This window comes from Eremomyces bilateralis (genome assembly GCF_010015585.1).
Source record: "Eremomyces bilateralis CBS 781.70 unplaced genomic scaffold P152scaffold_23, whole genome shotgun sequence".
Classification (NCBI taxonomy): Eukaryota; Fungi; Ascomycota; class Dothideomycetes; order Eremomycetales; family Eremomycetaceae; genus Eremomyces; species Eremomyces bilateralis.
The window spans coordinates 114,437-126,841 of NW_022985089.1; the positions used below are offsets into that span (position 1 = coordinate 114,437).

Below are 12,405 nucleotides of genomic sequence, written 5' to 3' on the forward strand. Positions count from 1 at the left end.
GTGTTGGCATTTGGCGTTTGGCAATAATAATCCACCCACCAATCAGACACTCAATTGTCTAAGGTGCTTGTCTTTCTATGGAGATAAGATTCAAGACACGACATCTTCGGCTTCAGTTCTGGGCCATTCAAGAGTCGTACATATACAGTGAGACCTGAGAAATAATATATGCTTTCCTATATGTCGATTCTCTTTAATTGCATAAAGTTCTACCGCGTCTATACCTCAACAATATACTGTTCTACTGTGCCTGTCGTTGAGAGCATATCCAAGATCTTCCAGAGTCCCAGTGGGTTTCACTCAACATTCAAGTATGTTCAGACATCAGAATGACCAATTGTCAGTGGATCGGCTCAACCTCGAGCCTCTCCACGTGTTTATATACCTAATGACCGAAACACGGATATCCTGGTTCCTCAACGCGTGGACATGAGAACTGAGAAACGGAACGGATTCGGTGCAGGGATGAGAAGACGGTTCATCTGATGATTGGAGGGTCCAGTCATGCCACTCCGATCAGTCATTGTTTAAGCGGTGGCTGAACGGAAGAGGGTAAGCTTTTCACGGTTCCGTGGTGAGTTGGTGACGTGGGAGTCCAGAGCCACCGCTGCCAGTATCGCCTCCTCCGCAACCACCACCTCTTCGTCAGCCTTCTACCTGTCTCTTACCGTGCTCATCCGAGCAGAATCCGTTCATGAATTTATAACCATATCTTTATCGACAAATCCCTCCTACTTTTACTCCTAGAACTTCCAATCTTATGCTTCCTTGCTCTCGCTGCAAAGTCCGGCGCAATCCCCGAGATCCACTTCCATGCGATAGTACTCCCCGCGTTGATGGCGGAACCCCTCAGCTTACCACCTTCAAGACATTGAGTGCGCTATTCCGCGGCACAAGTGCCTAGATTACGATATGTCGAGCGACAGGTCCTCTGGGGTATGGCAGAAGACCAAATCGTCGAGTAAGGCCGGATTTGACAAGGTTTGGGGCTGGGCGGATAAGCTCGGCGCTCCTATAAACCGACTGTCTAACAAGGTCGGATCCGAAGCATTCTGGCCGACAACCTTGGACAAAGAGAGCGACAAGGCAGCTCGCATCCTCAAAAGCTTCTGCAGTATGTGGACTTCGCTCCGAATCTTCTGTTCTTACTAATGGCCGAACAGAGGATGGCTTTTACCAAGAAGAGACTAAACCACCGGTGGACGGGCCGAAGCAGAAGCAGAAAGTGTTGAAACGGATACCTACCGAAGTTATCAAAAATGCGAAGGGCCTCGCGATATTCACGACCATGCGTACGGGGTTATGGGTATCTGGAGCAGGCGGAAGTGGTGTTCTGATCGCACGGAAACCCGACGGGGGCTGGTCGCAACCCTCTGGCATCATGCTCCACACTGCTGGACTGGGCTTCTTGATCGGAGTGGACATATACGACTGCGTGGTGGTTATCAACACTCAGGAGGCGCTGGAAGGCTTCTCAAAACTTCGAGCCACGGTCGGAGGCGAGATCAGCGCCGTGGCCGGCCCAGTAGGGATGGGCGGATTGATGGAGAGCGAGGTCCACAAACGCCGGGCTCCGGTATTTACGTACCTCAAATCCAGGGGCTTCTACGCGGGTGTCCAGATTGATGGCACCGTGGTCGTCGAGCGAACGGACGCGAATGCCGAGTATTACGGACAGGAGAAAATCTCCGTGAAAGAAATCCTAGCTGGAAACGTCCCCGTACAGGAGGGAAGCAGACGGTTAATAGCCACATTGAAAGCTGCGCAAGGGGATAATGACGTGGATGAGTCTCTTCTGCCGGATGAGGCTCCCCCAGGCGACTTCGAGATCGAGAATGAGGCCCACATATTCGGAGTCCCGGACCAGCAGGATCCAGACCCCTACGGTGTTCTTGCCCTCCAAAGCCAAGGCCTGGATATCCGAGAAGCCGGTTCCCGCCAACGACCCTCACTCGACCACTTCAGCTTCCGACCGAGCCCTTCCAGCCCTGTTTTCGAAGCGTTCAACCGGCAAAGTATGGACACTAGCGGGAGCCGACGAAGCAGTTGGCGGACATCGACGCTGAGTAGCATCGGCCTCCCACGCCGCATTTCGGCCATGGTCGACATGTCGACGCAGACGGATGAGGAGAGTGGGAGTAATACCTCCCCCGGGGTGGCTAGCCCATCCAGCAGCAAGGTGAATGGTACGCCGGAGAAGGTCGACACGGAGGTGGCCTCTCCGAAACGCGAGGCGAGTCCGCTGCCAACTCTGCCTGGAAGCTACCGACGATCGACAGCTGCAGGCGCATCCCCACCCCCGTTGGAGCCTTCCCCTGCGTCCGACTCAAACTTAGAAGCTGCTCCCTCTGCCTCTTCAAAGGACACTTCCCCTGAAACGGCCGACTCTCCCGCCAACCACAAGCCCACTGATGCCTCTAAAACAGCCGAATCAGCATTAACTGAACACTCCGAACACTCTGAGCTCTCTAAGCCCGCTGAGCCCACTAAAGACGACGACGACTTCGTCATTCACGAAGTCCACCAGGCCCCTGCCGCGCAAGCCATCCGCGCCCGCCTCGTCAACGTCCCCAAGCGCCCCACCCCCCAACTCCCTCCCCGTAACCCGATCCGGGACCGAAAGCCGGTCCTCGCCCAGAACGATGTCCTTCACGCCGACCTGAACCCCAACCGGATCAAGACACCCGCCTATGACGACTCGCCGCCCAACACTGACTCGATCCCCGACCATAACGCCTCGCCGCCCAACGCCGCCTCGATCCCCGATCGGACGAGGCCGCCCGCCCACTCGCCCCGCCACCAGAAAACGAAGGTGCCCACCCCGAACGACGAGCCGCTCACCGCCGCGTCGATCCGCTCGTCACTGTCCACGGAAGATCCGGACGACAACGATGAGGGGGAGTTCATCGACGCGCCCAGCGAGCGGTCGCTGCCGTCGTCGAGCTCGGTGGTGAGCTCGGGAGTGACGCGGGGGGGCAGCTCGGGGCGGAGTTCGGGGAGGAGCGTGGATAGTGCGTCGTCGGGGACGCCGGTGGGGTTGCATGCGTTGGAGACGGTGAAGCCGCATGGGGGGATCGAGGAGGTGTAGGGAAATAGATGAGGAGGATTGGAAGGCGTGTCTCTCTCGATTGTGAGTAATGAGGTGGAACATATATTGGATGTGCGAGATCTTGTCCAAATCTGCACATACTCAAAAGTCGTGCAAAGGGGATAGAGGGATGTCGAGTTCAGGCTTTGTCCTTGGTTGCATTTCACTAGATGATATCACGAGCAATGATTAGAGGTGTAAGTTATGAACGCGACATGTTTGGGGGAATCATGGTCATGGACCTTCTCATTTAATCATTCAAATGCCTAGTTCTAATGCATGTCTGATCTCCGTCCCCTTGGCAGAGCATCTTGCCTGCCTAAGTATCCGCATCTTGCGTCCACGATACATCGTGGCCGTAGAAAGCGGAATGGAATCGCCATAGCGGCAACTCCGTTCGTCATCGCCCCCGTTCGTCATCGCTCGTCTAGGAATACTAATTCGAGCCGAGGGCCCCTCCGTTATTCGGGTTAGTGTCACCTTGTTTGGGAGATCCCTGTATATGGTTAGCTTCAATTCACTGGCAGTTAAGCTAGAAGACATAAAACATCGTTAAAGGATGGAAGCGGAGAGATGACGTACCTTCACTTCCTGTACTGCGCCGCTCTCTAGGATCTTCTGCACCACCTCTGTGTCATCATGTGTTCCGAACTCGTTCTCCAAGCTCGCATTTGATGCACGGTCGAAATGGCCTTGGCTGCCTTGCCTAGATTCCATCATCGTTAGCGAGCTCTCGACACGGAAGAGGTTGGGATGGTTGGAGGGGTAGGGACCAAAGGGAGCACTCACTTGTGCGAGACGAAGATCTGGAAGCTGTCGACTACGCTGACGAGCGGTGTCGACTTGTCCTCCTTCCACTTCTGCAAGGCTGCCACACTCTCGGCGTAGACAATGAAGTCATCCACGCGGCCCTGGTAGTGGACCTTGGTCTGATAGCCGTCTGCGCGAACCATTGTTGCGGTGGTGGGTTGCTGGGGTTTGGAGTCGGTGGAATTTGGGTAGGGAATGTCGTAGATTTGGAAGATCGTGATGAAAGAGGTTTTCTGGTGTGTGTATTTGATGAAGATATGATATGCAAGATTGGGTGGACGGGGAATTTTATAGAAGATTCAATTGGAGCCCGCAAGGTGCTCTGGTGCTGGTCATCCTGGGATCGTACTACGTCATTGCCTCGTCCATGGCAACTGCTCTCCGCCTTTCGAGGAGCTTCTGCAAAGGTGCCTCAGGCTCCACTCCAAGATGCAAGGTTGATGCCTGACCAGTGACCCAGACCCTGACCCTGACCCAGACCATCCACAATTGCGTCAATTGTATCCACATTCCACACGATGTTCACGCGTACTACACCATGAAGCCACGATTTGGAATACGATACGTCTATTAATCTTGTAGATCGCTAGGTATTCTATTCTATCTAAGGTATGGACTCGGGAAATGCTACCCCCATAACAATTGACAAGTGTGACGAACCACTACCCACCCAACGACACCAACGCGTCCCTTGCATCATGATGCTTCCCGGTCGTGTTGCTGTTCATTCCGGCTATCGCCATCCCACAAACAGTAATTAATAGAGTGCCTTGTGAATGATATCTGTGTATTGTGAACCCTTACTCTTCAAAATCCGTTCTCCAAAGCTAACATTGACGATGGTCGGCTATTGGTCTTCAGACCGTTGATGGTGCCAGAACTTGAAGATCTTCCCTCGAGCTCTCTGACCTTTCGCGCTGACCTTGTTCGTGAGATTGCTGAAGATCGCCGGACCGGGTGTTCGCGATAGAATCCACCGCTTAGGCTCTGAATGACCGAGCTCCTTCGCACGCTGGGGGCAAGCCTCCAGCTTCTCCTTGGCACGATCCGAGGGAGATTCTCCGTGGAGCGTTGGGTGCCGAGTCGCAGGGTTTGGTTGTGCCAGCAGATCATCCTTTCCAGGTAATCTATCCTCTTTAAGTGCTTTTCGGCCACGGTTAGACAGCCTTTTGCGTGTGGGTACCCGATCGGGCTCGAAGCCGCCAGGGAGAAATGTCGTTGGGGTATTGTGAAAGCCCACGACCCTCGGGGCTCGATGATTCCCAGTGGCCGCTCTTGACTTCTTTGAGGTAGTGTGCACAGTACGGTGTGCGGGTGGCTCCTCGACTGTACACATGGGACTGTGCCTTCCGTGACTTGTCAAGCGCTTGGAGATGTTGCTCGAGATACTCGCCATGCTGAGCTTCCTCATGACCGAGTTTGCCGAGGCGCGAAGGGTGTTCTCCTGGCGTCTTCCACTCATTCCCGGGAAAGGTAATGCATCTCGCGTCCAGACGTCCGCAAGTGCGTGCTCAAGTCGGATCCGCTCAGATCTCCGCGGTGCTAAGATCGGTATTGATGCGGAGGAAAGATGAGACTTGGAGCGTCCAATCGAAGCCTGAACCTTAGCCTCCCCTGTAGTGCTCTGTGCGTATGTGGTTCTGATGATCACTTGATGTGGGCTAGATCTCGGGCCCACCGTCGCTGCTCGCTGAATTGGAACTCGTGTTCCTGTCTGCGGAGGCTGTTCGAAGCCGTCGAAGATCGAACTGAATGGTTTCAGGCCACCGATGAGCTGAGAGAAGATGTCTCCAGCGGAGCCAGTGCCTGATGCCTCAGACGATTCAGAAACGATTTGAGTTTCCAGATGTCTTTTCCAATCTTCTTCCTCATTCTCAGAGCAAGCGGACAGGATGAGTTCGTACAGCTTGCTCTGGTGTTCGAAAACAAGTTTCCATGAAAATGGCGCCGTGTGACATTGGAGGCCCATCCCGTTGTCCACGGCTTCAAGCGTGCACTGTGACAGATGGATAACCGCCCAAACACTGTACGAAGAACTGTGTTTCATCGGCACGGCAAAGAGAAAATAAGACTTGAACAGAACACAGACAGCATACGTTCCCTTGACCTCTGCAGGAGTTTCGAAGGCCATGTGGAGCACGCCGCATACCATAACATGGCCAAGGAGCCGCAGAACCATCCCGGCAGGAAGATGGTGCTCTTCGGTGAAGACTAAACGGTCCTGCAGCTTCCAGGTAGTCTCGATCATCTTTCGCTTTTTGGCATCGTCGCGTGCTTTGTTGACTGCTTGTGCCATCTCTTGCAGCCGGGAAAGCGCCTTTTGGATTTGCTCATGGGATTCTGGATCATCGCAGACGGGTGTCTGTCTGCAGAGCTCGGCAAAGAACAACGGGTACTTGCAAATTCTCTGGACAGGCTACTCTCCGTCAGCGTTGTATCCGACCATTGTAGAAACCTATACTGACTTTGATCAGCAGGTCTGCAAAGGTCAAGGCCTTCTTGTTGCCCATCTCCCGGTGGTTGAGCGAGCTTAGGGATATGGATAACACTTCAATGCCTCGTTCATAACTGTTCCAGCCTGGAATGGATTTATTCGTCGAAGACACGTCATGATTCATGATGTCGAGGTGAGATGCGTAAGCCTCATAGGTAAAGAATCGATGCATCTGTCGAATATTCGTCAATAATATCCCAATCAGCAAAACAGTATCCACAGATGCTCACGAAGATGTTGAAGACACGTGCCACAGCTGCTGCTTGGCGACCATCGGCAATCGAACCTTGGAAGCGAGGATCCGTTGTATCATAGGAGTCGAGCGAGTATCTGCCATGCTTTCTGAAATGCAGATGACGGACACGATTTGGCAGCCCGTCGTCACTACGCCAACGAGTGTGGCGAGGCCTTCGCGGCCTATTTGAGTCGGATGACTTTCCTTGCCCCGTGTCAGAATAAGGGAAAATAAGCTGCAACTCCCTGAATAGGTCCTGGTGAAGTTGTTGAAGTTCAGCCAAAGTCCGCTGGACCGAGCCCTTCGTTTTGGCAGACGTCGTATGAGTCGAGGCAAGAAGCGTGAAGTAGACCTGTTTGCTTTAGCCCTAGCCAAATTCAGAAACCTCACGAGTTCTGATGATATACGTTTGTCAATGCCTTCAAGTCGTCAATGTAGCTTTCTTCTGAAGAAACAAGTTCCTCCAAAATCTTTCTCCTCTGGACAGCGCGGGACCAGGCCGCTTCATCGATCCGGTAGTTCATGGACATGGTGTTACTTTCGGTTGATATCCGAGGTTCGGTGCCACTGCTCCTCCCCTGAGTGCGTCTTCGGCTGGGAGCGAGACTATGTCTCCTCGAGTGTGGCGCGGCGCTGGCACTTGTCATGGTAAACGACGCTGAATTTACCCTTGCAACAAGCCCAAGCGATGATGTGATAGACAAAGACTGGCGGTGACCATGAGACAGTGGGCCGTAATATTCATGACGATGGAAACCCGAGTGTGAACCGCCTGCGATGGGGCCATGAGTATGGTGAAAAAGGATTGGCATTCGCCGATTCGCACTTCGCTTTCGCAAGGTATTGACCCAACGCCGAAAAGGCGCCCGTGTGGTCTCGGTCACTCTATGTTGTTTCTCGGCCTCCAAGTCGTCGCCCGATGGAGAGACGGTCAACTCGATATGCAGTTGCTCCAGGGGGCTCGTTGCTGCAATTGCCACTGGCTCTGAATATACGGTCGGCTCCGGAGCATCCCGGTCGACAACTTTTGAGTCTGGTGCCACGTCGCCAGTATGGAAAATCTCTGACCCTCGTTCATAATGAGCTTGGACTGAGGGCTCGCTCTCGGGCCCACGACTCGAGATGTCTAGGCTAAGCTGGGCAATATTGGAGAATGGTGCTGTCGCCGAAGAGTGTCTGCCGTCCGCTTTCGGAAACGAAAATGATCTCGAGGATGCTATAGGAGCTATGTTCTCCTTGCCGGGATCCTGTCGTAGAGATTCGGGCTGCCATGAGCGTCCACCCAACGATATGGCCGACGAACGAGAACCGCCCGACGTATTGTGTGGAGAGAAACGGCGTACCGTACAGATGGAATCATGGTCACTCGGAGGAGTATATGACCGAGCGACAGGTGAATCGGTGAAGGCTCGCTCGGATGGAAATAGACCTGGGATAGGACAAACAGACAGGATATCGGCCATGACGCTTGGGTTGTTACAACTGGATTATTAGAGGCTACCAAGTCCATTGGTGATGCAGAGAAACCATGAGCCAAAGAATGGCAAGACTTTTGAGAGGTATATACCGGTAATGGAGAGTAGAAAACATAATGGAGAAACAGGAACTTGACAGAAATCATTTGACTGCCGCTTGCCAGCACTGGGGAGCGGTTCCGGCTTCTAACAACGGCGTCATGAGCCGACCATATCAGATGTGATACAGGAAGGCAGGAACCAAGGGAAAATCCCAAGATCGTACCTCTCGCCTGAAACACTAAGTGCACAACCAAGGGCATTTATGTTGCGTTCATTCATCATCCCCAGACTGTAGGAAGCAAGGAGATTATTTACACCCACATATCGACGCCTACCTATATGACTCGAGTCTCCAGATCCCGAGGAATTTTTCTCACTGCTCTATACTGATATGATACACTGCGCATGGTGTAATTTGAGCAGATTGTAGAGAATGTGAAGATTCGGATTAGGAATGGTAGAAAGTTGTCGAGAATCGCGAGATGGATTCCAGAACACTTCGCGTCGTCCTCATTTCGTCTGCCTTGCGATCACGTGGACATCCCCATACTTTTGCCATCAAAGATTCATGTTTCATTCCTTTGAAAACACAGCTTTATTAGGGCACTTGAACTTCGGACTTACGAAGGGTTGAGAACAAATTCTAACCCAATAAACTCCAGAAGCTTTCAAATACAAACAATCTCCACTGGACGGGAGAACCTCCCAGCGCCCTAACCATGGACGATATACATACCCCCACGGTCGAATCAGGTCCTACGTCCAACGGCGTTCTTAATGGGCAGATACCAGCTAATCTTTCTCTCCTCGAACTTATGGACCGAAGAGACGCAGTAGAAGCGGAACTCAAAGCACTCAGTAGCGTACTTCAGTCTGTTAGTGACGGCCGTGTGCTTGTGGATATCATTTGGATACTGATCAGGAGAGCAGCATGGAGTCCACATGAGTACGGGTCTTACGACTATTGACGGATTTCCTAGAAGTGATATTGACGTGGCACAAAGTACGTTGTAAGGGGCTCAAGTGGATAGAATCGCGTCCTGATGATTTGTCTAGTACGGACGACACGGGTTCGAATCATACACCTGCGAAACGATTACAAAGAACTTATGGGACGCATCGAGAAGGGTCTCCATGCCCACCATGCAGCGATACGAGAACGCGGTGCCCAAGACGCGTCGACAACAAGTGGTCTCTCGGCTTCAAGTCCAGCTGGAATAAGCGAATCTTCTTTGGAGGCGCCATTTGCGAAAGTCAACAGTGTGGCAGACGGCAGTCCCGCTCATACCGCTGGATTGCGAGCTGGCGATAAGATCACCAACTTTGGCATTGTCGACTGGACGAACCATGAGCGACTGAGCAAGGTGGCCGAAGTGGTCCAGCAAAACGAAGGGGTAAGCCAGCTAATACAATGTGGATGAGGTGCAAGAGACACAAGGCTAATACCAACCAGCGTCCATTAGTGGTCAAGGGTATTAGAGGCGTGTCAGGCATGACTTTCACGTTAACACCACGTCAGAACTGGGGAGGACGCGGGATGCTAGGCTGCCACTTGGTTCCAATATAGAGCCGCTTTGTGTGACCGCAGTAGAGGCAGAAGTTATGTCTCTGGTTGCCTGACTCCTCCTGCGAGTTGACAGCAGGATGTCGATGCTTGATGGAACATGGTTCGCAAGGATAGTGACGATATCACGGGTACTTGGCCGGGAGAACTTATCTTCCAAATAAAGACTCTTTCATGAGGTAGAATGAAATTGGTCCAGACAGAGAATCTGCTGTGGTGAAATAATCCGTAGTGAGTTGAATGATCTGCTCATTGGCTGAAGTGAAGGCTGTCGAAGCGTTGAGCGCCCTGCGGCCTGCGCCACAGCTCGTTCCCTCTGCAACGCAGCGTGACGTTAGACTTGGCGCATTTATCACGTGACCAGTGCCAGCACTGCACAGCAGATCGTCGTCAACACACCGAAAAACCTCAGGTCATTGCCTTCTGGATCACTTTCTTCTCTCCCTCTCTTCAACACCACCAAACCCCACCGACATCATCTATCATCAAGCCCCACGGACCTTCTTGATTACATATATCCCGTTCAGTACCGGGTTTCCCAAGTCGTACATCCAACATTCCCTCCTTTCGATAATCCCAACAAAGTCGCGAATCATGAGCGCTGAGCAACAGGGCCAGCAAGGCGGCGAGGTGCCGACCTTTAAGCTTGTCTTGGTTGGTGATGGCGGTACCGGAAAGGTAAGCAACTCGGAATCTGCTTTATTCTTGATGCCTCGTTGCTGTCTAGCTTATCGATGACGTTTATTATGACCATCTTGCGATATCAAGCTAACCATATCATTTCTAGACCACGTTCGTCAAGCGCCATTTGACCGGAGAGTTCGAGAAGAAGTACATCGCCACGCTCGGTGTCGAAGTGCACCCTCTTGGCTTCACCACGGTAAGCCGATCGCACCAAACCAATGAGTCCGTCGCTAATATTGCTATAGAACTTGGGACAGATCCAGTTCGATGTGTGGGATACTGCAGGTCAGGAGAAGTTTGGTGGTCTCCGTGATGGATACTATATCAACGGACAATGTGGCATCATCATGTTCGATGTTACATCTCGCATCACCTACAAGAACGTCCCGAACTGGCACCGTAAGTGACACTCTAAAAGAGGAACGAGATTCTAGCTGACTCGCTTGACAGGCGATCTCGTTCGAGTGTGCGAGAACATCCCGATCGTCCTCACTGGAAACAAAGTTGACGTGAAGGAGCGAAAAGTCAAGGCCAAGACCATCACCTTCCATCGCAAAAAGAATCTTCAGTACTATGACATTTCTGCCAAGTCCAACTACAACTTCGAGAAGCCGTTCCTCTGGCTAGCCCGAAAGCTTGTTGGCAACCCCAGCCTTGTAAGTACCCGTTCCACATTAGAAGCCTGTCCAGTGCGTTTTCTGACCTTAACTAGGAATTCGTTGCCGCCCCTGCCCTAGCTCCTCCGGAAGTCCAGGTCGACCAGGCCGTCCTTGAGCAGTACCAGAAGGAAATGGCCGATGCTGCCAACCAGCCTCTTCCTGAGGAGGATGACGACTTGTAAACGGGTCGCAAGCTTGCTTGGAATAGACGAGGGGCGAGGAACCGAGCTCCTGCATCCCTTAACGGTACAGACGCTATGAAGGTGCTGAGTCGAGAGTGGGACGCGGTTTGCATGGAACGAAAGGTTTAGATAGCGAAAATATCGGTGTTCAGACTTCACTTGAACGTCTTTCGGGGGTTCACTTTGCTGCGTAAGAACCAAGCAGATAGAAATGAGCATAACTTATGAATCGGCCGTCTGCCGCGATGCCGTCTGCCGCGATGCCGTCTGCCGCGATGCCGTTGTCCAGATGATATTACCCACCGTGGCCTCGTGCATAAGCATCAACCATTGCCCCTAGCTGATGCTCTCCATCATCGCCCATGGTATATACAAGGCCTGGCTATTTTTGCCTGGTCAGCAGCTGTGCAGTCAGTAATAAATATAATGTGCGCTAGGGATCAATTTGGAGGAGAACCGGCTCGCGATGCCGTGCGCCGGTGCAAGTCTTACCCAGAATATTAAAGTATCCGTCAGCCTGAAAGTCGCAAAGTATCTGATATTCTTCTCACTCACATCTTTAACCTGTAGGAGGGATTGCCTCCGTTTAGGTCGATGGCAGATTCAGAAAGTCGAGTGTTCTGGTCCCATTCGAGAGCGGGCGCTGATTGGTCAGGTTGAACAGCCACATCTCAAGTTCTCAACCAATGTTGTGACAGCTGGGGCACAACACCGCTTCAGTTGATCGTCACTTCGAACTGATTTCATCTGGGGAAAACGATATTTTAATAATCGTCTGCGTATGATCGAGCATTGTATTCCCTAGGACCTAGTTTACCAAGCACTTCTTTGCTCGCAACTAGCCGGCACTGAGGTGGTACGTGTATTTGGTAGTACTACCTAAGTAACCCACACCTTCCATCGTAGTCAAGCCAAAACACTATGTCCGGGCGGTGATATTTGTTGTGCCGTGTGCGTCAGTACATATGTAACTACCCGTCCTGAATTGATTCGTCTCAAACTCTCAATTAATCTCACTGCCTTTGAGGTACACGCTAGGTACTCTTGGGAATCTTTGCCGCCGTGTGGGGGCTTCCAGCGATGGACTGTGGACCAGCTAGTCTTGCGTGATTGCCTTCACGTTGAAACAACCCCGCCAAAATCGATGCTCAGGAAGGATGACGGAGTTCATG

The 12,405-nt window shown here is 52.3% G+C and overlaps 5 protein-coding genes across 5 annotated transcripts; 3 read left to right on the top strand and 2 right to left on the bottom strand.

Annotated features, from left to right (window-relative positions):
- Positions 1-912: 912 nt before the first annotated feature.
- On the top strand, positions 913-2,059 carry P152DRAFT_402888 (DUF500-domain-containing protein; the record flags this gene model as incomplete). Its single annotated transcript, XM_033676676.1, has 2 exons — positions 913-1,114; positions 1,164-2,059. Coding segments are annotated over 2 exons (1,098 nt in total), but the record flags the coding sequence as incomplete, so codon positions are not given.
- A 1,465-nt stretch (positions 2,060-3,524) lies between these two features.
- On the bottom strand, positions 3,525-4,041 carry P152DRAFT_476280 (DUF1960-domain-containing protein; the record flags this gene model as incomplete). Its single annotated transcript, XM_033681494.1, has 3 exons — positions 3,525-3,584; positions 3,671-3,794; positions 3,878-4,041. The coding sequence occupies 3 exons, from the start codon at positions 4,039-4,041 to the stop codon at positions 3,525-3,527; spliced, it is 348 nt and encodes a 115-aa protein (XP_033531247.1).
- Positions 4,042-4,527: 486 nt separating this feature from the next.
- On the bottom strand, positions 4,528-7,664 carry P152DRAFT_422455 (Dbl homology domain-containing protein). Its single transcript, XM_033677193.1, has 4 exons — positions 7,035-7,664; positions 6,623-6,979; positions 6,364-6,564; positions 4,528-6,314 (listed from the first exon to the last, which is right to left on the bottom strand). Exons 1-4 carry the CDS (start codon positions 7,437-7,439, stop codon positions 4,746-4,748), a joined length of 2,532 nt encoding a protein of 843 aa, XP_033531248.1. The 5' UTR covers positions 7,440-7,664; the 3' UTR covers positions 4,528-4,745.
- A 1,065-nt stretch (positions 7,665-8,729) lies between these two features.
- P152DRAFT_461305 (uncharacterized protein) lies at positions 8,730-9,927 on the top strand. The gene is made up of 4 exons (XM_033680094.1): positions 8,730-9,019; positions 9,075-9,147; positions 9,201-9,538; positions 9,598-9,927. Exons 1-4 carry the CDS (start codon positions 8,864-8,866, stop codon positions 9,709-9,711), a joined length of 681 nt encoding a protein of 226 aa, XP_033531249.1. The 5' UTR covers positions 8,730-8,863; the 3' UTR covers positions 9,712-9,927.
- Positions 9,928-10,167: 240 nt separating this feature from the next.
- P152DRAFT_461306 (ras-domain-containing protein) lies at positions 10,168-11,617 on the top strand. Its single transcript, XM_033680095.1, has 5 exons — positions 10,168-10,386; positions 10,496-10,588; positions 10,638-10,791; positions 10,843-11,048; positions 11,105-11,617. The coding sequence occupies exons 1-5, from the start codon at positions 10,303-10,305 to the stop codon at positions 11,231-11,233; spliced, it is 666 nt and encodes a 221-aa protein (XP_033531250.1). The 5' UTR covers positions 10,168-10,302; the 3' UTR covers positions 11,234-11,617.
- Positions 11,618-12,405: the final 788 nt, after the last annotated feature.